This window comes from Xiphophorus couchianus, chromosome 17 (assembly GCF_001444195.1).
Source record: "Xiphophorus couchianus chromosome 17, X_couchianus-1.0, whole genome shotgun sequence".
Classification (NCBI taxonomy): domain Eukaryota; kingdom Metazoa; phylum Chordata; class Actinopteri; order Cyprinodontiformes; family Poeciliidae; genus Xiphophorus; species Xiphophorus couchianus.
In genome coordinates this window covers 5,004,449-5,029,781 of record NC_040244.1, presented here as the reverse complement: position 1 = coordinate 5,029,781, position 25,333 = coordinate 5,004,449, and the positions used below count along the sequence as shown (strand labels likewise).

The 25,333-nt window shown below is 40.0% G+C and overlaps 1 protein-coding gene across 12 annotated transcripts in view; it reads left to right on the top strand.

Moving 5' to 3' along the window:
* The window catches only part of LOC114160803 (ELKS/Rab6-interacting/CAST family member 1-like), a 127,762-nt gene that overhangs the window by 84,563 nt on the left and 17,866 nt on the right, over positions 1–25,333 (top strand). For 9 of the 12 annotated variants that reach the window (XM_028043611.1, XM_028043613.1, XM_028043610.1 and 6 more), the window contains 3 exons: positions 7,968–8,115; positions 15,577–15,684; positions 22,474–22,659. In XM_028043611.1, the coding sequence (XP_027899412.1) occupies positions 7,968–8,115; positions 15,577–15,684; positions 22,474–22,659 (442 nt within the window). Of the gene's footprint in view, positions 1–7,967; positions 8,116–15,576; positions 15,685–15,996; positions 16,075–22,473; positions 22,660–25,333 lie in introns of those variants that run through there. The other 3 variants (XR_003598856.1, XR_003598857.1, XR_003598858.1) reach the window with 1 other exon arrangement.

The following is a 25,333-nucleotide window of genomic DNA, read 5'->3' as shown; positions in this document are numbered from 1 at the left end:
ACCTGATGGGAACATTTTGCAGCTTGTTACCAGTTCACTATAAACCATCCATCCATCCATCCATCCATCTTCTTCCGCTTATCCGAGGTCGGGTCGCGGGGGTAGCAGCTTCAGAAGGGAGGCCCAGACTTCCCTCTCCCCAGCCACTTCTTCCAGCTCCTCCGGGGGAATCCCGAGGCGTTCCTAGGCCAGCCGAGAGACATAGTCCCTCCAGCGTGTCCTGGGTCTTCCCCGGGGCCTCCTCCCGGTGGGACGTGCCCGGAACACCCGCTCCCTTCTTCCCCCATTCGTGAACAAGATCCCGAGATACTTAAACTCCTCCACTTGGGGCAGGACACCCCCCCTGACCCGGAGAAGGCACTCTACCCTTTTCCGGCTCAAGACCATGGCCTCGGATTTGGAGGCACTGATCCCCATCCCGGCCGCTTCACACTCGGCTGCGAACCGATCCAGCGAGAGCTGCAGATCACGATCTGATGAAGCCAAAAGGACCACATCGTCTGCGAAAAGCAGAGATGAGATCCTGAGGCCACCAAATCGGATCCCCTCAACACCTTGGCTGCGCCTAGAAATTCTGTCCATGAAAGTGATGAACAGAATCGGTGACAAAGGGCAGCCCTGGCGGAGTCCAACTCTCACCGGAAACGAGCCCGACTTACTGCCGGCAATGCGGACCAGACTCTGACACCGGTCATACAGGGACCTGACAGCCCGTATCAAAGGGCCCGGTACCCCATACTCCCGGAGAACCCCCCACAGGGCTCCCCGAGGGACACGGTCGAACGCCTTCTCCAAGTCCACAAAACACATGTAGACTGGTTGGGCGAACTCCCATGCACCCTCCAGGACCCTGCTGAGGGTGTAGAGCTGGTCCAGTGTTCCACGACCAGGACGAAAACCACACTGCTCTTCCTGAATCCGAGGTTCGACTATCCGACGGACCCTCCTCTCCAGGACCCCTGAATAGACCTTGCCAGGGAGGCTTAAGAGTGTGACCCCTCTATAATTGGAGCACACCCTCCGGTCCCCCTTTTTGAACAGGGGGACCACCACCCCAGTCTGCCAATCCAGGGGAACTGCCCCCGATCTCCATGCGATATTGCAGAGTCGCGTCAACCAACACAACCCTACAACATCCAGAGCCTCAAGGAACTCCGGGCGGATCTCATCCACCCCCGGGGCCTTGCCACCGAGGAGCTTTTTAACCACCTCGGCGACCTCGCCCCCAGAGATTGGAGAGCCCAACCCAGAGTCCCCAGGCTCCGCTTCCTCAGTGGAAGGCATGTTGGTGGGATTGAGGAGGTCTTCGAAGTACTCTGCCCACCGGCCCACAACGTCCCGAGTAGAGGTCAGCAGCACACCATCCCCACTATAAACAGTGTTGGTGCTGCACCGCTTCCCCCCCCTGAGACGCCGGATGGTGGACCAGAATCGCCTCGAAGCCGTGCGGAAGTCTTTCTCCATGGCCTCTCCAAACTCCTCCCACACCCGAGTTTTTGCCTCAGCAACCGCCCGAGCCGCATGCCGCTTCGCCCGCCGGTACCCATCAGCTGCTTCCGGAGTCCCACAGGCCAAAAAGGCTCGATAGGACTCCTTCTTCAGCCTGACGGCATCCCTCACCGAAGGTGTCCACCAACGGGTTCGAGGGTTGCCGCCGCGACAGGCACCGACAACCTTGCGGCCACAGCTCCGATCGGCCGCCTCGACAATGGAGGCACGGAACACGGTCCACTCAGACTCCATGTCCCCCACCTCCCTCGGGACGTGTTCGAAGTTTTGCCGGAGATGGGAGTTAAAGCTCCGTCTCACAGGGGATTCCGCCAGACGTTCCCAGCAGACCCTCACAACACGTTTGGGCCTGCCAGGTCTGACCGGCTTTCGCCCCCGCCACCGGAGCCAACTCACCACCAGGTAGTGGTCAGTGGACAGCTCCGCACCTCTCTTCACCCGAGTGTCCAAGACATACGGCCGCAGATCCGATGAAACGATGACAAAGTCGATCATCGAACTGCGGCCTAGGGTGTCCTGGTGCCAAGTGCACATATGGACACCCTTATGCTTGAACATGGTGTTCGTTATGGACAATCCATGGCGAGCACAGAAGTCCAGCAACAGAACACCGCTCGAGTTCAGGTCGGGTGGGCCGTTCCTCCCAACCACGCCCCTCCAGGTCTCACTGTCGTTGCCCACGTGAGCGTTGAAGTCCCCCAGCAGAACAAGGGAGTCCCCAGGAGGAGCACTCTCCAGTACCCCCTCTAAGGACTCCAAAAAGGGTGGGTAATCTGAACTGTCGTTCGGCCCGTAAGCACAAACGACAGTCAGAACGCGTCCCCCCACCCGTAGGCGGAGGGATCCTACCCTCTCGTTCACCGGGGTAAACCCCAACGTACAGGCGCCGAGATGGGGAGCAACAAGTATGCCCACTCCTGCCCGACGTCTCTCTCCCTGGGCAACTCCAGAGTGGAAGTATGTCCAGCCCCTCTCAAGGAGACTGGTTCCAGAACCAGAGCCATGCGTCGAGGTGAGACCGACTATTTCTAGCCGGAACCTCTCGACCTCACGCACTAGCTCCGGCTCCTTCCCCACCAGAGAGGTGACATTCCACGTCCCAAGAGCCAGTTTCTGCAACCGAGGATCGGACCGCCAGGGTCCCCTCCCTTGGCCGCCACCCATCACACAGTGCACCCGACCCCTTTGGCCCCTCCCACGGGTGGTGGGCCCATGGGAGGGGGGGCCCATGTTTCCTCTTCGGGCTGAGCCCGGCCGGGCTCCATGGGTAAAAGCCCGGCCACCAGACGCTCGCCATCGTGCCCCCCCTCCAGGCCTGGCTCCAGAGTGGGGCCCCGGTGACCCGCGTCCGGGCGAGGGAACACCAAGTCCAAGGTTTTCCTTCATCATTGGGGTCTTCGGGCTGCACTTTGTCTGGTCCCTCACCTAGGACCTGTCTGCCTTGGGTGACCCTACCAGGGGCATGAAGCCCCAGACAGCATAGCTCCTAGGATCATTGGGGCACTCAAACCCCTCCACCACGATAAGGTGGCAGCCCATGGAGGAGCAGTTCACTATAAACTTTTTATATAAACACTCATAAAATTGAGGTTTTCTTTGTGCACTGAAAAGGATTTTACACTTTTAGCAGCACAAAGAAATGAGCAAATAATCCACTAGACTTATTGTGCATGACTCTAAAAGCTTGTATTCTTTTGCTGGACTTGATCTTGAGAAGTTATCAACACCTGTGTTAATGTGTGTGAAGTTTCTTCATCTCATGCAGCTCAGGTTACTCACTGTTTAGACTTTGTATGTCTAGAAAGACATGATGTTCACACACACTCACATCTAAGAGCAATTCAATTAGAGCAATTATTTTTGTACAAAATAAGAATTATTCCCATAGCATATTTACCGTAATATGTGTAATCCTATGACTAAAGCTAACACAAAAAATGTTCTCTCTGGTTAAAACAAATGTTTGCTCTGAAAATTGCAACACTTAATGATTAGTGTCTCAGCTCCTCTCTGTGCAATAGTGCCGTGTTGTTTGTACTTGTGATTTGTTTTGTTTTTCAAAGAAAGGTTGCCGAACTTGCTCGTTTGTTTGTCTCTAGCCAGACGTGCATTCTGCCTAACTACTGGACAACCCTGAACATTAACCATATGACTTTGGTTGCTTCACCATGAAATAAGGAGATTGATCCAGTTAAGAAGGTGGCCCAGTGATTTGAGCTGTTATAACCCTGAATGGTTTCAGGCTAACACTACTAAAGCACAGGAAGTTGTTGTTGTGGTCACAGTTACAATACAACCTTTTGGAGCATAAATTATGGTCAGTAATAGACAAATTCAATCATTTCTAAGGAGAATTAGAGGGTTGTGATTAGCAAATGGTGGAAACCAACAATTGCACATTACAGTGAAAATTCTCTGGAATTTGTTGTTGGCTCTCAGCATTTCATTCAAAAGAAGTCGGCAAATAATGAAATAAGAGTATCTTGGTGTTAACCTTTCCAAAAAGCTTTTATTTTTTTGTTACTTTTAGTGGTCCGTCCTTTATTCTACTCTGCTCCTTAAACTTGAAAAGAGAGTTTCACATCCAAGGATCTTTATCCTCTGGGAATCTTTCGCCCTCGCATTGCTCGCTCCATTGTCTTTTTCCAGTTTCCGTGATAATGACATATTCCAGACAGTGCCAGGAGCATTCGGCGTTCTAAGTGCCATCTGACACAAGAATCGTCTCACGATTTACCAAAAGATTGCTGCACTTGAAACAGTTTCTTTCTGATTACATAGCAACAGCAGTAGCCGCAGCCAGCGCTTGTCAAGAGCACGTGTTTTAGCTTTGCAAGCTGAGAAGGCCAAGTCGAGTGTCTTAAGTACGTGTTTGTGTATGAGTCTGACAGAGATGAAGGGAGAGACCCAGAATGAGACAAGTGCATCTGGAATGAATATAATATTATCACCAGCAATTTATAAGTGCAGAGTTCTGGCAGGTAACTCTCAAATATGGTATAAAACTAACTCTGTTAGCTGTAATGAGAATAATGTTCCATTGGTCTTTCTTTGTGCGAATCTTAGTTTCTCTATCAGGGGAGCAAAATAGTGAAAGGAGACACTGTCTGGGGCTTTTATAGTTTCTGATTGTCCACAGAAAGGAATGGAAAATATTTTTGCTTATGAGTCGATTAAATACTATTTCACTTCAAAGAACATACATTTCAATTATTTTTTATAATCAGGGACTAAAGATTTTTAAATCCAACAGACTATTTACTAGTATTCCTACGCAAACTGAACAAGTCTGGAATTTTATTGACAGAAAATAGAAAGAACTGCCCATCCGTCTAACAGCCCATCAGCCACTTGTACATCCATTTGTTCTATCCATCTGTCCGTAAATCCACTAGTCCATCATCCATTTTCTTTCTCAGTGATGCTTCCCATCAGTCCATCCATCCATGTTTAAGATGTTTTCTTTGTTCACCTCACCTGACTCAAAAGATTGCTTCATCTCCAGAATTAAATACTAATTAATGCTAAGAAGTTGAGACGTTATTTCAGCCGTCTGAATCGGCTGTATTGGAGCCAGGACACCCAAAAACTGCAACATAATGGTTTCCGCTTATCTCTAAAAGCATGTGTTTAGATTTAAAGGTCATCACAACGTTTGCAAATCTATTGTTTATATTTCTAAATAGAAATATTTTGCATAGGTAAGTACTTATCTAATTCAGTCTGACAGATTTTATTTACCAGCCCAGGGAGCCGATCTACCAGTCCCAGATTTTTTGCTCACTTTCAGATGCATAATGGGACGTTTGCCCACTGACAGTTTGGTCTGTGAGGTTGACCGAGGATATTTTTTCCCATAGTCCAAACACGCAATCTGTCTCCATTTAGATGTCATCATCTCGGCATTCCTCCTTGCATGGCTTTGTCAGTGTTTATGTAAGAGCGCGATTGTGTGTTATACAAAAGGAACAAAATAGGAATTTTAGGAATCTTTTCTCCATCATTGCGGATTTCTGGGATATATGTTTATGGATGCCGTGATGAAACAGAAAATTGTGAACACTTCTGTAAAGTCTGAGGATTGTTCATAAAGCAGCTCAAAAAAAAAAGTCAACTCTCAGAGCTCAACTTGGAGTTGGCAGGGATCGGACTGATTCCAGCACATCCTTAAACAGTTGTGGGTTTATTGCTTGCATCAGTTAATACTTTTCTCCTGCCTTAATACTTAAACAGTTTTACTACATTCACTCTAAAATAGTCAAGGCCATAACATATGCAAGTATTTTATTTTAATTTATTGTAATCTGTCATGAAATGCATGCCTTTCCTTGCATGTTTAATTTGTCTTAAATATTATTTTCTAAAAGTCTGATCTGTTGTTAGACCTATTGATATAATGCTCAGCTTTCTTTGTATTTATGTGGATGTGTAACTAGTGTGGCCTATCCTTCAGCTGTGAGGGATTGTAAAAATTCCTTTTAGTGATTTAGATTCCCTCTGAAAACATACGATTCTGAGAATTAACTGTTTTGGATCTTAGCTCGGCCCAATTTGTGGCTGATGGGATGAATTTGATGCGGCTTGTTGCTTTCCGACCACAAGGAATGTTATTCATCTGTCAGCTTCCCAATCGAATCAGGAGGGAAAGCGAGATAGAGGCAGGAAGGAAGGCTGGACATAGAGCAGAACTGAAATGGAGCTCAGAAATGTGTGCATTCGCATTTTAAGGAACCGAAGACAGTTTTAAAATCTGTGAGATTCTTTTTTTTTAGATTAAAAAAAGCCTCTTTTTTATTTAAAAGTAAATCAGTTGGATTTGGCGTAATTTGTAATCACATCTCTAAGAGTCTAGATGTTACCTCAGTAATAACAACATCTTAATGTTTCTGTTTATATTCTGTTTTGTGGAGTGCAGGCTCAGCAAAACAGGAAAAAAAGTAACAAAAGTGTTGGTTACCACGCAACACGGCCTCAAATCCTCTCTGCTCTCTGTACAAACCAAAAACATGCAGAATATAAGAGTGGAGCAACTGACCCCAGAAAGAGGGTCAAGAGAGACCAGATAAGGATAAGCAAAAATCTGCTCCGAACCGACGCTGCTCCTCCATCCAACTGTTGTCTGGTTCAAAGAGATGGCACTGAGACTCTGTAACAGTAAATCTAACAAGAGCTTAAGGTCTGGATTCATTACAGCTCCATTACAGCTCACTGATGCTTTTTGATTATGTACAGTCTGTCTTTGTAACTGCTGTTCCTGAGAAGAATTTAATTTTTGTTGCACATAAAAAATATTATAATTTTGCAGTAGTCTTGTGTTTTGTTGTAATAAATACAGTAGTAATATATTTTTTTAATGTATTGGGCACAGTGACCGATGTTGCCTCTGCCAAATTTTATATAATATACCATATTTTCTTTTTCACAGTAACTTTAAAAAAAGTTTAACTTAAGATGGATAAAATGGATAATTTTCTACACTAACTGTAGTCTTGCTATAAGATAAGAAACACTATTGGATTTAGATCAGGTGTGATCGAATTACTTTTATTTGAAACATAAAAATTAATTGCTGTAAACATATCATCGGAACATATTAATTACTGCAGTTATTGTAGTTTCATCTATAACACATAAAGTTAGGTTAGGTTAGGTTAAACTTTATTAATCCCATAGGGAAATTGAGGTTATCTGTTGCTCACACATTAATTCACATCCACACAGCATTAAAATCGTACAGCTGGAGACATCCATAAAAGGTACAAGAATATAATAAATAAATAAATACATTACCACTAAAAAGAGTCTAGTAAAAGTGCTTAAAGATATGGAGCAATCACCTGCTAAATTCAGTAACAAATTGCTATTGTGTTCTTTATAGGGTAATGCAAGCCTGTGATCCATAAAATCAGAGAAAATCTGAGCTTGATGGAAAATGGTCGCTTTTTTAGGCATCAAAGTAAAATGATTTTAAATGTCAGAAATGTTATGAAAGAACTTTTTTCTAAAACCATAACTTTGAAATATAAATAGCCCATGCCTAGTTGAGAGTTCAAAATGCAAATTTATGTAATAATTAAAATGTATTTTTATAGGCAAGTTACAGATATGTACATATATTTTTATTTTATTTTATTTTATTTTATTTACTTGTTCCCACATTCCAGAAAATGTGGAAGCTTGTTTGTTGTTTGCTAGAGATAGGCAGCAGCTCCCCTGCAACCCTTCATGGACAACTTCATGGAGTATAGACCATGTTTGGACTGATAACCACGACAAATTTGCGAACAGTGACGATAAAAAAAATCTTGTACTTTTACTGAGGTGTTCATAAAGATCCATATTTCATTTATATAAGGTTTAATTAAAGTAATGTTTCAGTTAACCCAGTCTGCTCTCAACGATGCAGGTCCAAGAAAGCAGAAAACTAACACATCTAACCTGTATTGTTTTGTGTTCAGGCAAGAAGCACTGCTGGCCGCCATAAGCGAGAAGGATGCCAATATCGCTCTGCTGGAGCTCTCCTCATCCAAAAAGAAGAAAACCCAGGAAGAGGTGTCAGCTCTGAAGAGAGAGAAGGACAGCCTGGTTCAGCAGCTCAAACAGCAGGTAGGACAAAACGCCCAAAGCCTGGCATCAGCTGGCTTATGAGCAGAGATTTCTAATCAGGTTTAAAGACAACCAAAGAGGAGGATGGATGAAAAATGACAAAAGAGGTGGTAAATTGATAGAGACACTCAAAATAAATACAAAATAAACCTGGGGAACGTGAGAGCCATATTTAGAGAGGTGTAAATAAAAGCCAGGGGAGCTCAGGTGAGGTGGAAGTGATGGAGAGAGAAAAGAAAACACAGAAGGCAGCCAGAAAGTGAGTCCAGATGTGACCATGACCTGTTTTAGGGACACACACACCAATTCTGTATTTATCTTAACTTTAATTTCACTTATTACATTTGAATCAATGAAGACATGTTCTCCAGATGTACACTAACAAAAGACCCTGTATAAACACTATATCACCACTCTAAGACAGTTCGGTGGTAACACTGTGTTCACACAAACCCAGGCCAAAAGCAAGGATATAAACATGACCAAAAGCCCTTGTGGTTCCACACTGGGATGTATTTACACACATGCAACCAGAGAGACACACAGTTTGGCTTTTCCTGGGTAAAACTACTACAATACCCAACCCTGTACAGGATGAGTCTGAGGTTTTTTTGGATTTAGATGATTTGAGCATTGAAAATTTTATCCAACAGAATACATTTTAAATAGAGTTTGGTGCAAGAAAACAGAATTGAGAATCAGTTTGAGTTGGTGGTAAAAATATGAGCTGGGTGCTTTAGAGAGTATCTCTGTCCAATGAAATCACTTTAACAAGCTTCTTCTTCAACTTCCTCCCTCACCCCCTGCCTCGTCTCTTTGGGTTTCATATGAAGACATTTATGACACTTCTGAGTCTCCAAGGTGGTTACTGACAACACAGAAGCTCTGCTGTGCTCTTCTCGGAGTGTGTGTTTGTTTGTGTGTACAGTGGTGTAAGACGTTTATCCAGTATTTCAAGGTTTTCTTATCTGATGATCTCTGTTGTGCTGTCATTTTCAGTCCCTTAACATCGGAAAAAACCAACAGTTCTAACAGATTTATACAGTGTTTTAGCAAATTCATACCAATCAATCAATCAATCAATCAATCAATCAATCAATCAATCTTTATTTCAGACACAAAAGAGGTCCATAGTAAAACAAAAAGAAAAGAAAAAAAAAACAAACAAAAAGAAACATGACAGTCACTGAGCCACAAATAAATGATGACGCCAATGTTTCCACAATCTTGAGAAAAATCTCGCTGTACTAAAAACAGGGTTTACTAAAATTGCTATTATATTATTGTATGACACGGGTAATCTACACATACATTTATACATGAGATTCCTGAGCGCAGCTGCACATGTGGGAACAGCGTTATGTGCAAACATGTGGCTGGCACTGCTCCATCTAGGCACTTTGAGTAGGAGCCTCAGGCCATCATTGTATGCCACATAAAGTTTGTGCAGGCTACTTTTTTTATATCTTCGCCATAGATGGGCTGTGTAAAATGAAGTACAAAAAACTTTAAAAAGAGCTACCTTCACAGAGGATGAACACATACCAAACTTTCTGATCAAAATATTAGCCTGTGCATACATCATGCAATACTGCCTACAAATGTCACGATCATCAGATAGGTCATCAGTTATGTAATGTCCCAGATATTTAATTTCATTGCAATACCCCTTGAAATTTTGCTGTATTACAACCACAAACTTCACTGTATTTTGTTGGGATTTTTTTTTATGATAGACCAATGGACAGCTTCACCTATTTGTGACCTGAAAAACATTTTACAAAATAAAATCTGGAAAATGCGGTCGGTGTCAGAGATTCACAGCTCAAGTGGGAACATTTGTTGAGAAGACATATGCTTTGTCATGCATTTCACAAATCTGTTTCAGTAAATGAATGACTAAAACATAATTGTTGGAAGAAAGTCATAATATATCCTCTTTCAGCAGTTTGCCTCAAATATGGTGAAGATGGGAGAAACTTATCTAATCAGATGAAATAGAGGAAATAAGTTTACACTTAACCACATCTACATGCTAGAATGACCTAGTCAAAGTTCAGATCTAAATTCAGCTGGAGATCTGTGGCAGGACTTCAAAACTGCTGTTCACAGAGGCTCAATCTGACGACACTTTAGCTATTTTACAAATAATAATCCACATCTGGATGTGCAAAGCTGAAAATGTAACATTTGTAAATTAAGGTTAAGTTATGCACTATTTTGTGTTATCCTTTAAGATAAGATCCCAGTTAAAACATTGATGTTTAGTTGAAATGTAAAAAAAAAAATTGAGCAAGAATTTCTAAGAACTGTTAATAATTTTGCAAGGTAATGTAAACCTCCACCAAATGTCGAGACACCAAAGAGAGATATGCTTATTGTTATATAAGCCAAAACTTAAAACGCATCGTAAGTATAAACTCTCATGAATCTGTATGAGACTTTGGTGTAGCATAACTGTGAGACAGATTTAGTCTAAGCAGATTTACGAGTCTGTGAATACGTGTAACAGACAACATGCTGTGGTAAGACGTTCAGCACACACATAAAACTCCACCTGTGTGTGTGATTAAAATGCGAATGGCCCTGAACGCTTTGCCTTTATGTCGGCCTTTGACCTCTTACTCCAGACAGCTGTAGATCAAGATGACCTCAGCTCTCTTCACTCTCTTCTCCCCTGTCACAGCCTGCTTCCTCTCCATTCCAAGTTTTATTTCTTTCTGTGTTATAAAGGATGGAGACGAAATGTGATGGCAGTTGCAGTGGAAGCAAAAACAGGCGATTTAAAATGAAACAATAAAGAGTTGAGGAATATACTTTCTACTCCAGCGAGAGGCTGTTTTGCTGACGTTACTTTATCATTTCTGAGTTTTTAAAAGTTACTTTAATGAAGCAAATAAACTAACAGGAGTCTAAAAATTAAAAAGCTGAGTTAATCACCTGAAACTCTTAGCATATTGAACTCCAAAGATTGTAAAGTTATGTTTAAAGATTTGAAAGACTGGGGTCGTTTTATTTAAATGGTAAACTCTGATCTGAGGTTCATCACTCCATTTTTCCACTGTACTTTTAGTCTTTAGTTGCATATCAGAAACTTTCATGTTAGAGTGAAAAACTGTGGACTATTCTAATTAATTAGTCTACAGAGACTTTGCCTGGATGAAATTATTCCCCACAGCACCATACTCAACTCATTTTTCCTACCATTTTTAATTTTCCACTTATTAACAGATGCCCTTTTAATGTAAAAATGGGCAGAATGATTAAATTTGTTATAATTTAAAAGTAGGTTTTGCCCAGCCATGACTCAGCAACTTTTCATTGTTGATAATTGCTTTGATATGTATAAAGATTTTTTTTCTTTGTCGATGAAAGGCTAGATGATAAAATAATCTAATCTAATATTCCCCAGAGCTTTATTGTGAAGAAATAATTTTCCTGAGTCATCAGTTTGCTCCTCTTTTCACTCTTTCTACCCATTGTTGGTCGCTTAAAGCAGAAATGGAGGCTGGGGGAGTCGGAGGGGAGGGGAGGTGAAGGGAGGTCTGAGAGAGGAGCAGTGAAATAATGGTGTGATGATTAGATTAAGTGAGAGGGAGAATTGGCGCAGAAACAAGTGAGCTGAGGTCAGCATTCCTGACAATTAGAGAAATGGGAGAAGATGTAAAGAAGGCCAGATAAAAATGAGGACATTTTTTTTTTCAGTTTTTGCTTCCGTTTTCATTAACCCCATGTCTTCCTTTTCTCTTTCTCATAGTTCTCACCTTCTGCTCCACCGGGCGAATCACATGCCCACTAGGATGTGTTTCTTAACAATCTGTAATTTGGGAGGATTCTGCACCTTCGTCATGAGTTTCAGCATTTTATTGTTTGAGTTTTTATTGTTTTAAAATGAACAGTACGGAGACATCACAAACTGACAACCATTAGTTTTTGTGCACTCACTGTCATGTGGGATTGCTATGTCCATTTAGGATTTATGAATGGTCAGAAGGACCTCCAAGGCAGCTCTTCATTGGGGTTTATGATGAAAACGCAGTAAATCGGTTGAGGTTGCTGTGCTTGTGTGTACACACACACACACACACACACACTGATATGTTCAACACAATTGGGTCCTTCAAAGATCCCCCAAGAGCTGATAGAATAAATTGGTTCTGACTGATTTCTTCTGCAGTACAGAATAAAGGGAGTCTCAAGTACAACATGTTTCATAAAAGTGGTGGAAGTTGCATCCAGGTTATTAGCTATTTTTTTAGGCACGGCTGTAATCCAAGATTTAACTGTAAGGTCACCTCGGTGAATCAGAATAACCCTCATCAGAAGTGATCAGATTTGCTATAAGATGCTTAATCTGTTCTGTAAATATTTTGAGCTGTGATGAGATAATAAAATATCTTCTCAAATGTCCAGTGGCACCTGACCAAGAATGTGGGGAACTCGTTGTTCTTGATGCACAAAGTCTGGATAGTTCAGTCGGTACAGTGTGTGACTTAGTATTTTGGCCTGTGATCTCATATTAAATAAGCTACATCAAGGTATGTTTGACAACATAGCTCTAACTCAGGGTTGTCAGTATAGCTTTCCCTGTAACCTTATATCACAACATCTGTAATCGTTCTTCTGTTCCCATGCAAAAAGCACATATTATCTCTCTTGTGAATTATTCTGATTTGACTTCAACTGAGAGTATTTTAGGCCAATTCAAAGAGAAACCACAGCTTGATTGACCAACTGGTATTACGGCTCAATAACAATAAGAAGAGAAAATTATTACCAATTGTTTAATTGGTACAACATGTTTATCTAAGTGTCAAAAGATGCTAAGTGATTTAGTTTGGGGAATAGTGTTGAATATAGATTTCGCTAGAAAATAATGTTTCTGTTATCTCTCAAAAATTGATTGCATGGCAGAAGTGTTGGAAATATAATCTGCAACCACCACCTCCTGATTCCATCTCTAAATAGTAGAAACTTTTGTCTTTGTGGCGTTTAAACAGGATGTCAAGGAGATGTCTCTCTTTTGTTCTCTCTTTTTTTCTGAATATCAGATGAAGTTTGGCTAAAAAAAACCATCTTAGAAATTATGATTTCCTTTATTGAGGGACATGAGCTTTTCAGTCATGAATTACGTGACATTTGTTCCCTTCACTTAATAACTTTAATAACTATGGAATTTTCCCCCAATGTTCTTGTCAGCTTTGGATCATTTTCTTGCTGAATAATCCAAGCGTTCCTAAGCTTAAGGTCTCAAACTGAAACTGATGTTTTCCTTGAGGATATTCTGGTTGATTGCAAAATTTATGGTTCAATGTCAATTAAGCCAAGAAAACTCAAAGAAGGCTCACTATTACACCTGCCAGGTTTGACTGTTGGTGAAATGTTACTTTGTGAACGCTGTGTTGTAAAACTTTCCAAAAGTTAAACATTTGCATTGTCTGTCTAAAAAATATCCAGATATGTTTTTCTGGTGAATGTGAGAAGGACTTTTATGTCCTTTTTGGTCAACTTTAGCTTTAGAACTAGTTCATGGATGCTGGTTATTCTCAGCGTCTCTTTCTTAATGTTGCATCATGAACACTGACCTTAGCAGAGGCGAATGCAGCCAGCAGTGCGCTAGATTTTCTGGGTACTGTTGTGACCTCCTGGGTGAGTTGTTGACGGACTCTTGGAAGGCATTTTGGTCGGCTTGTCACTCCTTGGAAAGTTCAACATTTGACGCCAACAAACCACCATAATGACGCAGTACAGTCCAAAACCCTGCTTTGTTTTTCATCTGTTTTTGAATTTCTTGAGGCCAGGACATGTTTGGCCTACTTCATGCTGTTTCCCAGGCTCTATTTGAGGGATTACTTAATTTTATAGGTCCGACGCTAATCAAGCCTTTGGTAGGGGAAAGTGAACCAAAGAAAATGTGGCTAATCACAGTTAATTTGTGAGTTCACAAAGTGGTAAGTATATTTTGACTTTGGGGCAGTGTGGTTTGGATAACTTTTCCCCCCATAGTAAATGAAACTATCACTTAAAACTGCTTTGTGTATTTACTCTGCTTATCGTTGTCTGAAGTGAAAGTTTTTTTTTTACTATTTGAAATCTCTGAGGAGACAGACATGTTTTTTGCACTCTTCGTAGCTCTAAAAAAGTCAATCTTTCAGTTGGTTCTTCAGACAGACACTGAGAAATGCAACATTTTTTTCTTTCTCCATGTCAGACATACAGTACACACACAGACACACAAAAAGTCTGGTCCCTTTAAGCCCCGGCTCCTTGAAGCGATCACTGAGAGACTAAGGGGATTTAGATCGTACAGTAGCAACAGATTTGGAACCAGGCCCTCCCTCACTTTTTATCTCTAAATCCCCCCCAACTCTTTTCAGGCCTACTGCAAAACCCAAAGTATAACTAAACCGTGTGAAACACATAAAGCCGTGAGACAGTAAGAGGAGCCGGAAAAGTAGATCGGAGTGGGAATGTAGTCAGCAGAGTGAGGAGATGATGACAAAGTGGTAATTAGAGAAAAGAAAGAAAATGATAAATGAGAAAATAAAATTATGCGCTGATGAAAGTGTGATTGTGATTTGTGCGAGGTGATTTACAGGTCTGTGTACGGTCTAATATGAGTCGATATGAATCTGCCCCCCAAGTGATAAACTCACAAGTCCTGTTATTCTGCTTCATCTGTAAATAAACTTTGTGTGTGTATGTATATGTGGCAAGTTGCAGGCTATTGGTGTTGCTGATATGTTTGTGAATCAGTTTACACTGATTTGAAATTTTGTACACTTATTCAAGTTACAACAACAAACTTTGTTGTATTTTGCTGTAATTCTATGTGATCAACACAAACCAGGGCATATTTGAGAAAACGTGAGAAACACTTTTTCCCTTTTTTTTTTTTTTTACAAATTAAACTCAAAAAAATCACTTTGATATTCCTAAATAAAATACTTTCCAATCACTTGTTCAGTGTTTGTTAGTAAACCCCAACTGTGACTAATTTAATCTCTGTATAAATACCTCTAAGCTCTCCAGGCCGCCGAAGTTTCTTGCAGAACATTTCTTGGTCATCGTTAAAACCAAGAACCACATCACACAGATCAGGGATTAAGTTTTGATGAAAGCAGGGTTAGGTTATGAAACAAGTTTTAATCATCTCACCGAGCATTACTTAATCCATCATCCGAGAATAGAAAGCAAATATCACAACTACAAACCCATTACCCACCAAAACTTAAAATATGGGCAAACAGAACAATAACCATAAAGCAGCCATTTTTAAATTCATTAGATGTATAGAACTGATGGAGACATACTGCAAAACGTTGGTGACTTTAAATGCAGCTAAAGATGGGTGGTGTACTAATCTCATTGAATTCAAACACATTATTTATCGGTGTTGCCTCTAGGTTACATGGTTTCTCTTTGTTCTTTGAAAGCACATATTTAACTTTCTTTCTACAGACACAGAACAGGATGAAGCTGATGGCCGACAACTACGAGGACGACCATCTGAAAGTGGCGTCTCCAAACTCTGACCTGCCCAACAATCACAAGCCCTCCCCAGATCAGGTACCCACAACAACAAGCTTATTTCATCTACTACCTGTTTTGTTTTCTATAATATGACTTAGACTTAGACTTAGACTGACTTTATTGTCATTTTGCATGCACAGGGTGTATACAGAACGAAATTTCGTTGCATACGGCTCAGGACAATGTATAAAAAATGTTGTTTTTATAAAATATGTTGTTTAATATTATTACTGGACAGTATTTTGACTAAATAATAACCCTGCTTATGCTGTACTCGCAGTATCTTTCTCAAACTAACTTCCTGCTTTTTCTGAACTCACGCTACGGCTGGACTGAACTAACCAATAGGACGATGAGGAGGGTATTTGGGCCTAGCCAATCACATGCCTTCTTTCTCACCCTCAGTCTGCCATATTGTACAGAAGGGTGAGCGTCTTTCCCTGGATCAGGTCACTTTTTGGTGTCCTCATGTCGTTCCACTTGTTTTACGTCCTTCTCTCATCCATGATCACACTCTGGCTTCTGGCTTCTCACCTTCCGTGTTGCTCTTTTTTAATATATTTACACATTTTACCGTGTTTCTCTGATTAATCGTTTTTTATTTCTATTTTCTTTATCATTCTTCAATCAGGAGAACATTTTAATCTTGATTAATTTCCTCCTTGTTTTTGTGGTTTCTTCTGTTTTTTTGAAACTCTTTTGTCCACGTTTTAAATTCATTCATTCATGCATTCATTCAAATTTAAATTCTTTGTGTTGTGCCATTTCTGCACACCAGAATTCAGAATTGGTCTTCATTCATGTTGTGTTACTGAGAGGTGAACATTTCTCATCTTTAAGTTACATAAGGAGCTTATTTATTTATTTTTTTTCACTTTTTCTGATATTATTCTAGTTATTTTTTAATTCTGTTCACATTGAATTAAGACCAAACATTGTAACATGAAACATAAATGAATAATACAGTGCGCTTTAAGTGCTCCTTGGAGGAGCCTGGTAACAGCAGCAGTATCTTCTGCATAATGCATCCCTGCATGCACCTTTGTGGATTGATCATTTCAAACTTTTAAGTGGGATGGGCCGTGTTGGCCTCATACTACAATCTCATTATAAACACACTTGACAGGAAGCTTTCCTCTTAGTGTAAGTTATTGTAACATTAGGCACCAAAACTCCTACACACTACAATCCTCTACCTGTAATTAAACGGTTCTCAGAAAGCAGGCTAAAATGAATAGTAGATTCCCAAAGGGAAGGAAAATAAAGAAGCTATCATTCCGAAGCTTCTCATACATAGAAGTTGGGCTAACATATTAGGAGAACCTCAAACACCTCCAAATTGTGCAATTAAAACAAAAGTTTTAGGTTTTTTTATGTGTTTAATTCTGTCTGACTGCACTCGCTGAGGTAGATGTCCTGGTTTCCATGTGTCAGATTAAAATTACTATGTAGAATTACATGCTTAACAGTACACTGTGATCTCTACAGAGAACCCTTCTCCTGCATTCCTTCATGCCGCTGGAAAAACAGATGGTGTTTTGACCTGGAGGCAGGGGGCCTTGCAGAGTATCTTCTGAGAACCTGTTACTGGACTGATTATCAGTATGCAATGGGAAATTTTCATTCGTAAGAGATTTCTAATCAAATCTAAAAATATATGTACTACTACAAACATTTTAGGCGTCGTAGCTTTAACTCTGGTGTTAGCAAAATAATACCACATGATTTATTGCCAGTGCACAAGGATGCTGACAGCCCAAAGATTCTCTAGCAGATCTAAGTTGAAACCTTCTTATTAATTAGATGTAGCACCTTCCTGCTGAGAGAGCCAGGTCAGCTAGCATGTCCAACCTCTGTCTGCCATCTTTTCTTTCCTTTCTACCACCACCAGGTGCTATATTCACCTTCCTGCTGGTGTGTGAGGTGGTTAATTTGCCATAGCCCATTTCATCCAAACAGTGAGTGCTTGTGTGTATGTCTATAAGGGGGATTCTGAGCTGCAGCAGAGGAGCACAGGAGAGCAGTTTTAACACATGCCAAGCATTGTTAAGGACACTTTATGGCCATAAGTTGTGGTAGATATACCACATTAAATTTAAATTGTGCTATGAAGTTAGTTAGTCTCTTCATTCTGTGAGCATAAACAATTTAAAACTAAGTAGAATTGTGGAAAAAAAACATATTCTGATTCCAAACCTTTTTTTTATCCATTACTTTTGAAGTTCAGAAACATTCAATTAATAACTTTATTGCCTTGTGTTTCTATTGCAGTTCATTTCCCCCAGCAGCTTTTCCAAATGGGAAAGAGAAAATATGCAGTTCAAGTCCAGGAAATGTGTGTTGAGCTTCATAAGACAAGAAATGAAAAAGAAATAAATTGTTGTAAGACAGTTGTATCTTGTCACCATATGAGGATCAGATGGGAGGAATAAAACTCTCCAAAGCTTGTTGGTTAGAGATATAAAAGTAGCATCTATGGGTCACTAAGTCCCCATAACAACCAAGTCTGTCTATTTTTCATTAAAGCAAAGGATCAATATGTGGAAAAGCATCTCATGTTAATGAAATGGTGAATATGTTATGCTGTGGCCTATTTCTCTTCCAAAAGCCCTTGCTGGAGTACATGGCATCATTAGCACTCGATATGAAAATGTTTTAAAACCCTCTGATCGCTCCAAAAAAATAAGATAAAATAACTCTTTCAACAAAATAATGAGCAAAATCCAATCACAATGAATCAAAATCATCCTTTTGTGGACCGAGTTAATAAGAAGAGAACATAAGACAGGGCAAGTTTATTTTGATAGCACCATTCAGACACAAGGCAGTCCAGAGGGCTTTATTGGAGGTCAATGAAAAGACAGAAAGCCATTAATGATGCAAAAGGACAAAAGCATTGCATAAAATAAACTGACGTTAAGATAAAAATATTAGAGGCAAATTTAAATCTGTAGTTTGATTTTAAATCCACATCTAGTCGTCCAATCTCAGATTTCCCTTTCAATTCAAAAGTCAGATCCTTCCATTTAAAAGCTGTCGTGGAAAATCAATTCTTTGACAAATATGAAGCCAGTGCATGAAAATGTGATAAGATTCATTTTCCTGGTGTTGGTCAGGACTCTTCCAGCAGCATTTTAGATGACCTCTTGGGTAAATTTATTCTTAAACTGCCATTTATTTTAAGTTTTCTTCACATCTTTACCAGGGATGCCTACAACAGTAGAGGTTGCTTTGTATGTCTTTTTGAGCACAAGTCCTTCACGGTTCTATGAGGGATTCTAATTTCATCATATCATTTGGCCGTAGTGTTTTTCTTTCTTCGAGTCCAGTCAGCAAAGTTTGCCGTATGCCTCTCTTTAGAGCTCTTTCTTGCTACAGTGAGAATCCTGTAGGGACACATGAGAGGCTAATAAAGCGGCTCAAGCTCACCCTCTGACTCACAGCGCAGCATAAAACTATACCTCCCTGGGGATTGTTTCACAAGACACTGAAACCGCTGCAGACCCATTAACCACACACACTGATTACTTGGCCATCATGTCTGTGAAAAACTGCTAAAACGTATAGGTTCTTATTGCCACATTTTGAGTAAAAGTATCTAAATTCATAGTGTTTATAAAATTTAGATCTAGTGTTTTAGTTTTCATATTTCTTTTCAAATCTTGTTTTCTTTTTAAATAGATTCTAGGTGGAAAAAGTAATTTCTCTAAAAATGTCTTCCTCAGATCACTTCATTCATTCCATTCTTTGTGCCTGTTTCTAGTTTGTCTTGTGTTTGATCCTCAGAGATTTGCTTCATGTCTGGAAAGTGTTGACAGGGAATTTCTTTTTTCTGCTGTTTGACAGAATAATATAAATTAGAAAGTGGGAGATAGCAGCTGTTGACCACATGCTAGGTTTATTTTGGGGCTGTAAAGCAAACTCCGTAGAACTGCCTTCGTATGGGCAGCGTAGAAGTTTTATAGCCCAGAATATGAAACCCTGCCGTCTTTTATTCCATCTTTTATACCTTCTCCTCCTAACTCTTTTTTTCCACTAAAGCGAAATAGACAGCACAGATTCTTTTAATGGGCTGTTTCCTACTGACAGTCCTTTACTGCAAAATATTGCAACTAGAGCTTATCTCTGTGCTGATAACAGTCCTAAAATGTAATGCATTTGAGTGTGTGTGCACTGGAGGGGTAATTGCATACACAAATAACATATTTGAAAATATATATTTAGTGTAAACATGTTTAGTGTGTGTAAGAAACCAGCAGTTTTGGTCCAAGAAGCTGTTTCCTATGACTTGTGGAGATAATCAGGAGCAGCTCAGGATTACATCCAGGTTCACATGTGTAGGCGTGTATTAATGTTTTTGTGGTAGCTGTCAATAAGAAGAAATTAAAGGTGACAGATTCACTGTTGGCTTTTATTGCAGATTTAATGCAGAGACAAGAGTGCTCAAACAATATAGCGTGAAAACCACCCACATCCTCATCAATTCATTTTTTTTGTCAGCATCATAAAACACACGAAGTTACTGAAGGAGTTGAAAATGTCCTACTGTTTTTAGCTTTTTCAGCAACTTTTCATGCTTATAAGGAATGCAAAAGCTCTAAATCCAGCAAAATGTCCTTACTTTACCTCGGTATGTAGATGAAAAGATGGCATCCATTGTGTAATTGATCGATGTTGGATTGTCTGCTAACTGGCTCGTCTGCCCGTTGTAATTTACATACGGTCCTGTGCAAATGTTTTATATCCCTCATAACTTCTTTGAATCAATAGTTTTGCTGCTGTGTTTACATCTGTGAAGCTACATGACAGGCTTTACTCTCTCAAAGGTTTTTACTCCAATGTGTCATCTTGAATTGTCACTTTATCTCAGTATCTTTTAGTTTCTTCTGCGCGCTAATATCACAGTGCTAAAGTCAGTTATCTTTAGACACGTAATCGAAATGTAAGAAACGACAGAGTTTGTGTGTGTGTTGATCTATGAGGTCTTTTCTTTAGCGTTTTTACTCATCTTCAGTGTAGTCCTAGTTTCTCACCATAGCAGCATTGGTGCGGTGATTCCTTAAAGAATTAGAAAATTGGACAAGTGGAGGACAAAAGAAGAAATGTCAGAGCTAAAACACTTTCATAAAGTCATGTCCTATGAAGAACAAAAGAACACAACCGAACCTTGCAGTTAAGCATCGAGAGCCGAATTTTCAGCCAACAGCTGTTTGAGAATCATTTTCTTTGAGTTAAACTCCTATCTACATGTTGAACTTTGTTATTGGTATTTGTCATATTTCCAATAAAAGAAACGGGCAACAAATTATTTTGCTTGATGGGACTTGATGGGACATAAATATCTTTTAATTGATTAAAAGACCATTTATTGCTCAAGAAGGCTAAATCTGTTTTTAATTCTCTTTGTGTGTTTGCTGAGTGACGATGAGCACAGAAGGCTGGTGCAGACGCATTGCAGTGTTAAATATAGCTTGCTAACGCACACTCACACTGCTTCCCCTCTTAAAATGCTTCCTCTGCACTTAAATCCTGGTATCCCACAAGGGGAAGAGTTTGGTCTGTTTGTTTTATCTGTGTGAGTATGTGTCTGTCATGGGCACGTCTCATGGGGGGTCTTGTCTTAAATGCTTGCATCTCTTGTCACTTTTCTCATCCTCGTTCCCACGCTAAGCAGACACGCATCAGGAACCTATTGTTGCTGTATTCTAATTTTTATTTAACCTAAAGCTTATAATGTACTAACATATACGCAGTGAACAACTGGAAAGTGGAAATTTTCTCTTCACTTTCAGTAACAAACAATGTCTTGGAATAGCGTAGATAAACCTCAGTATTTTATTACGACGTTTTTGCCGTAGACCAACACAAAGCGGGGCACTCTTGTGAAGTGGAAGGGGAAAAGGTACATATGTTGTGCATTTACAAAGAATGTGGTGAGAGTTTGCATTTAGCCCATCTGAGTTTTTGTAGAACCAAGTTCTACTACAAATAGAGCTGGAGGTTTTCTGGAATATGTGTCGACCTGCTCTGGCCATTTAAAGACTTAAATCTTCTCCCATTCGTTTTAGTTTTAGGAAATATCAGGTCAGCTTTTTTATCCTGCTTGGAGTTAAACCTTCACTCTACTAGGATTTTCTAATTGGGCTCCTTCTGAAACCATTTTGAGTTTTATTTAGCCGTATTAGAGCAAAGGGGACAAAGTAAAATGTTATGCTGTGCATTTATGTTTTTCCTTTTTTTTTTTTTGCAAAACATTTCACAAACTCTTTTCCTCTGTTTCCCAGTTATGCTGCATTGTGTTGGTCCATCACTAAAAATTTTAATGAAATGCATCGAGTTTATGGTTCAAACACGACAAGATGTGAAAAGGTTTGATGAGTATGAATACGAAACAAATCTGTTTTATAATATACCTGAGGATGTAGGACTGCATTTTAAATTCAGTGGAATATTTACATGAGTTCAACTGCTGTGGCCTTCCTGTTTGCCCTTGTTTTTACTCTCTTAATTAAGTCACAGCTAATACACATCCAGTTCACCATGTAACCCAAGTGTGTAGTGTTTGCTTGACTTGACAGTCACAATACCCGTTATGTAAACTTCTTTCAGTGCTTTCTACTCATCATGGTTGAAATTAATAATATTTTTTTGTATTTTTCACACTACAGTACTTTTCAAGTCTGCATTTCACCCACTTCCATCCATATCTGCATGTCCTTCCGTTTCCCTGACTTGTAAACTCTTAAACCAGCCATCATGATTGTTATTTACATTTTTTTGTTGCATTTTTATTAATCAAACATATTTTTCTGTCCCCTCCTGTAGATTCTCTCTCCTCTCCTGGACCTCAATCAGAATCGCAATAAACTGAAGTTGTACATAAGTCACCTGACCTCACTGTGTCAGGAGCGTGATCCAATCATATTGCAGGACTTTGCCCCGCCCCCATCTTATCACCGTTCTGACTCCGCCTCCTGGCACACGCAGCTGCACGGCATGTCAGAGGAGCAGGTGAGGGTTTTGTTTTGGATAATTGTGAAGATAAGAGAAAATTTAGTTTTTCTTTAATTTGTGAGATTATTAAACTTATTATTACCCAGAACATGAAAAAATATTTTTCTTCAGGTTGTAAAACTGGCCTCAGTGTGACTGTGCTCTTACTCTATGCATCGATGTGCGCATCTTGGCATGAGTATGAGTGGAAGACAAGGCCCACACCAGTTGACTTGGCAGGTTTTTGGCATTACCTTTGACACTTGTAAAGAGATTTACTCCAGCAGGTCACCTGTTGACAAGCGCCTGGCTGCACAACAAATACCGGATAAGACATTTTATTTCATTGTACAGTGCAGGGAGTACACTCTGCCTCAGCTCCTTGGCAGAATGAGGAAGGTGGGTTCGTGTGCAGCTCGGAGCAGCGAGACAGTGGAAGAGTTTTTATTTTACTGTCAAAATCGGAGCAGTGAGAAGACAAGTTGGGGCTCAGGGAATGCCTTCATGTTTCTGCATTATCATAGTAACCACTTGTGTTTTCAGGCTTTCAATACAAACAGTGCATTATTCAATTAAACAAATTGGGTCTGTCGAAGGCTTCCTCTTTCTCCATATTGAAAACATATCAGCCAAAACATGGTTGCTACATGTGGTATGCATTGAAAGCGGTAACCGTAGACGCAGACACACTCGCGCAGCTCGGTGACAGAGTATGCGGTTTGGTTACCAGTTTCCTACAGTCTCCATGAAAGCCTTATTGTACGTCTCAATGCTGAGAAACGTCTCTGTTTAGCATGAGCGCTTCACATATGGCGTAGCATGGTTTCCTGTCGCTTTGAATAAACTCGGAAAATAGAGAATCAAGCTGTCATTTAATCCCAGGGCACATTCACCACTCTCTGGGACTTTCTCAGACAGAAAACTATAAAGCATATTTTTCATCATCAGCCCGAAATGCAGACTTTATTTTGTGGTCTTGAGGTCAGACATTAGTTTTTAAATGCAAAGCGTGCTCTATTAAAACTGATTATGTGGGCAGCTGTTAAAGCTTATCTAATAAGGAATGCAGACTGTTCATGGTTACAAACAAGTCAAACGTACAGCTGAGATGAAAAATGATCCTAACTTTCTTCTAAATGTACTGTGCTTCACTCGCTTCTTGATTTTTACGGGATCCTCAGTAAGAAGCTCTGCTGTATCACACAGCAATCTGTGTAAATCCAGCTGTTTGGTTTGTTAAAGAATATCAGTGAGGACACCATATCATGACAATCACAGAACACAGCTGGAAAATTAAGGATAGAGTTGTGGAGAACTTAAAATAAGATTTAGGCCATGAAAACAATATTTCCAGGGCTGAACTTCTGACGATATACTATTCAGTCCAAAATAGAGAAAGGCACAAATCTGACAATTTTGTGTTTGATATGTCTTAAAAATTGGCGCTCGAAGCTGAAAGGGACGTCGCGTTTCAGGGAAAACAGTGAGATTTGTTGTTTGTTTTGGTGCTAAAAACTATTAACAAAAGTTTTCTCTCCATTTTCTCCCTTGAAGAGGAAAAGAAATAGCTGTTTAGGTACTAAATGTCCCACTGCTTTAATGAGATAAAACTGTCATTAAACTGGCAACCCTTACCTCAAGTTTCATGGGAGGCGGCCATATTGGATTCAAAACTGAAAGAATGTGCTTGTATGTTAGCCAGTGACATTGGTGGCTCATGGGATGTTAATGACTCATAGCAATCTATTCATGTTAGCTGTAGCTTTATAATAAACACATGCAGGTCTCTTTAAATGAATGTTGTGTTAAATAACTTTGGACTTCAGAAAGAAATAAACATGACGAGCCTCTGACATGGTAAGCTAACTGTGTCATTACAAGGACACATCCAAGTTGAAAATACCAAAATCAGAGCCTGTCCTCCTCCCTTTGTATTGAACATCTCAACTATTAAGAAGTAGGAGTTAGGGCTTTCAATTTGAATTTAGAAATTTTTTTTTTCCAATACCATTCAAAATTCTCCAGCGTGGAGTGAGGAAAAGAAAACCCTCCAAACTATATTTATTCAATATGTAATTGTGGTTAATATAAAAATCTTAGTCATCTTATTTGTCTTAGTTATTATAAAGACAAAAAAGCAAAAACTTCATATTGTTGGGTTTTAATCTCTTTCTATTGTTGTCTTGGAGTATTAACATATTTCTAATGGGGTAACTATTACATTCATTTTCATTTATTGCATAGTGAATTAAATAGGAACATATTACAACACAACATTTAAAAAACCATTAAATGTTTGTGGTAATTTAGGCCTAGTTACAAACAACACAAGTCTGCAACGAGGTTATAAAGTGACCTAGATATCATGAATTTTATGTACAGGTTTTTAATTTATTCATTTGAGAATTGACTTGGACTTGGACCCCAGACTTGGAAAAATGACTTGTGAACATCTAGGCTATATATATGCAATGCATTATTTTTCTAAAAGTATCACACAGGTATGAGGTATCCCCAGGAAAAAAATAAAATGTTCAGAATGAAAAGATTTGATCTTTTATATTAAAATGTCCCCATTTTATTTTTGTTCATGTGTTTCTTTTCATTTTGCCCTTGGAGTTTCTTTCCAATCCTCCTTTTAGGTTCATTTATCCCAAAGTCATTACATCAACAGTGTATTTCTTATTCACAT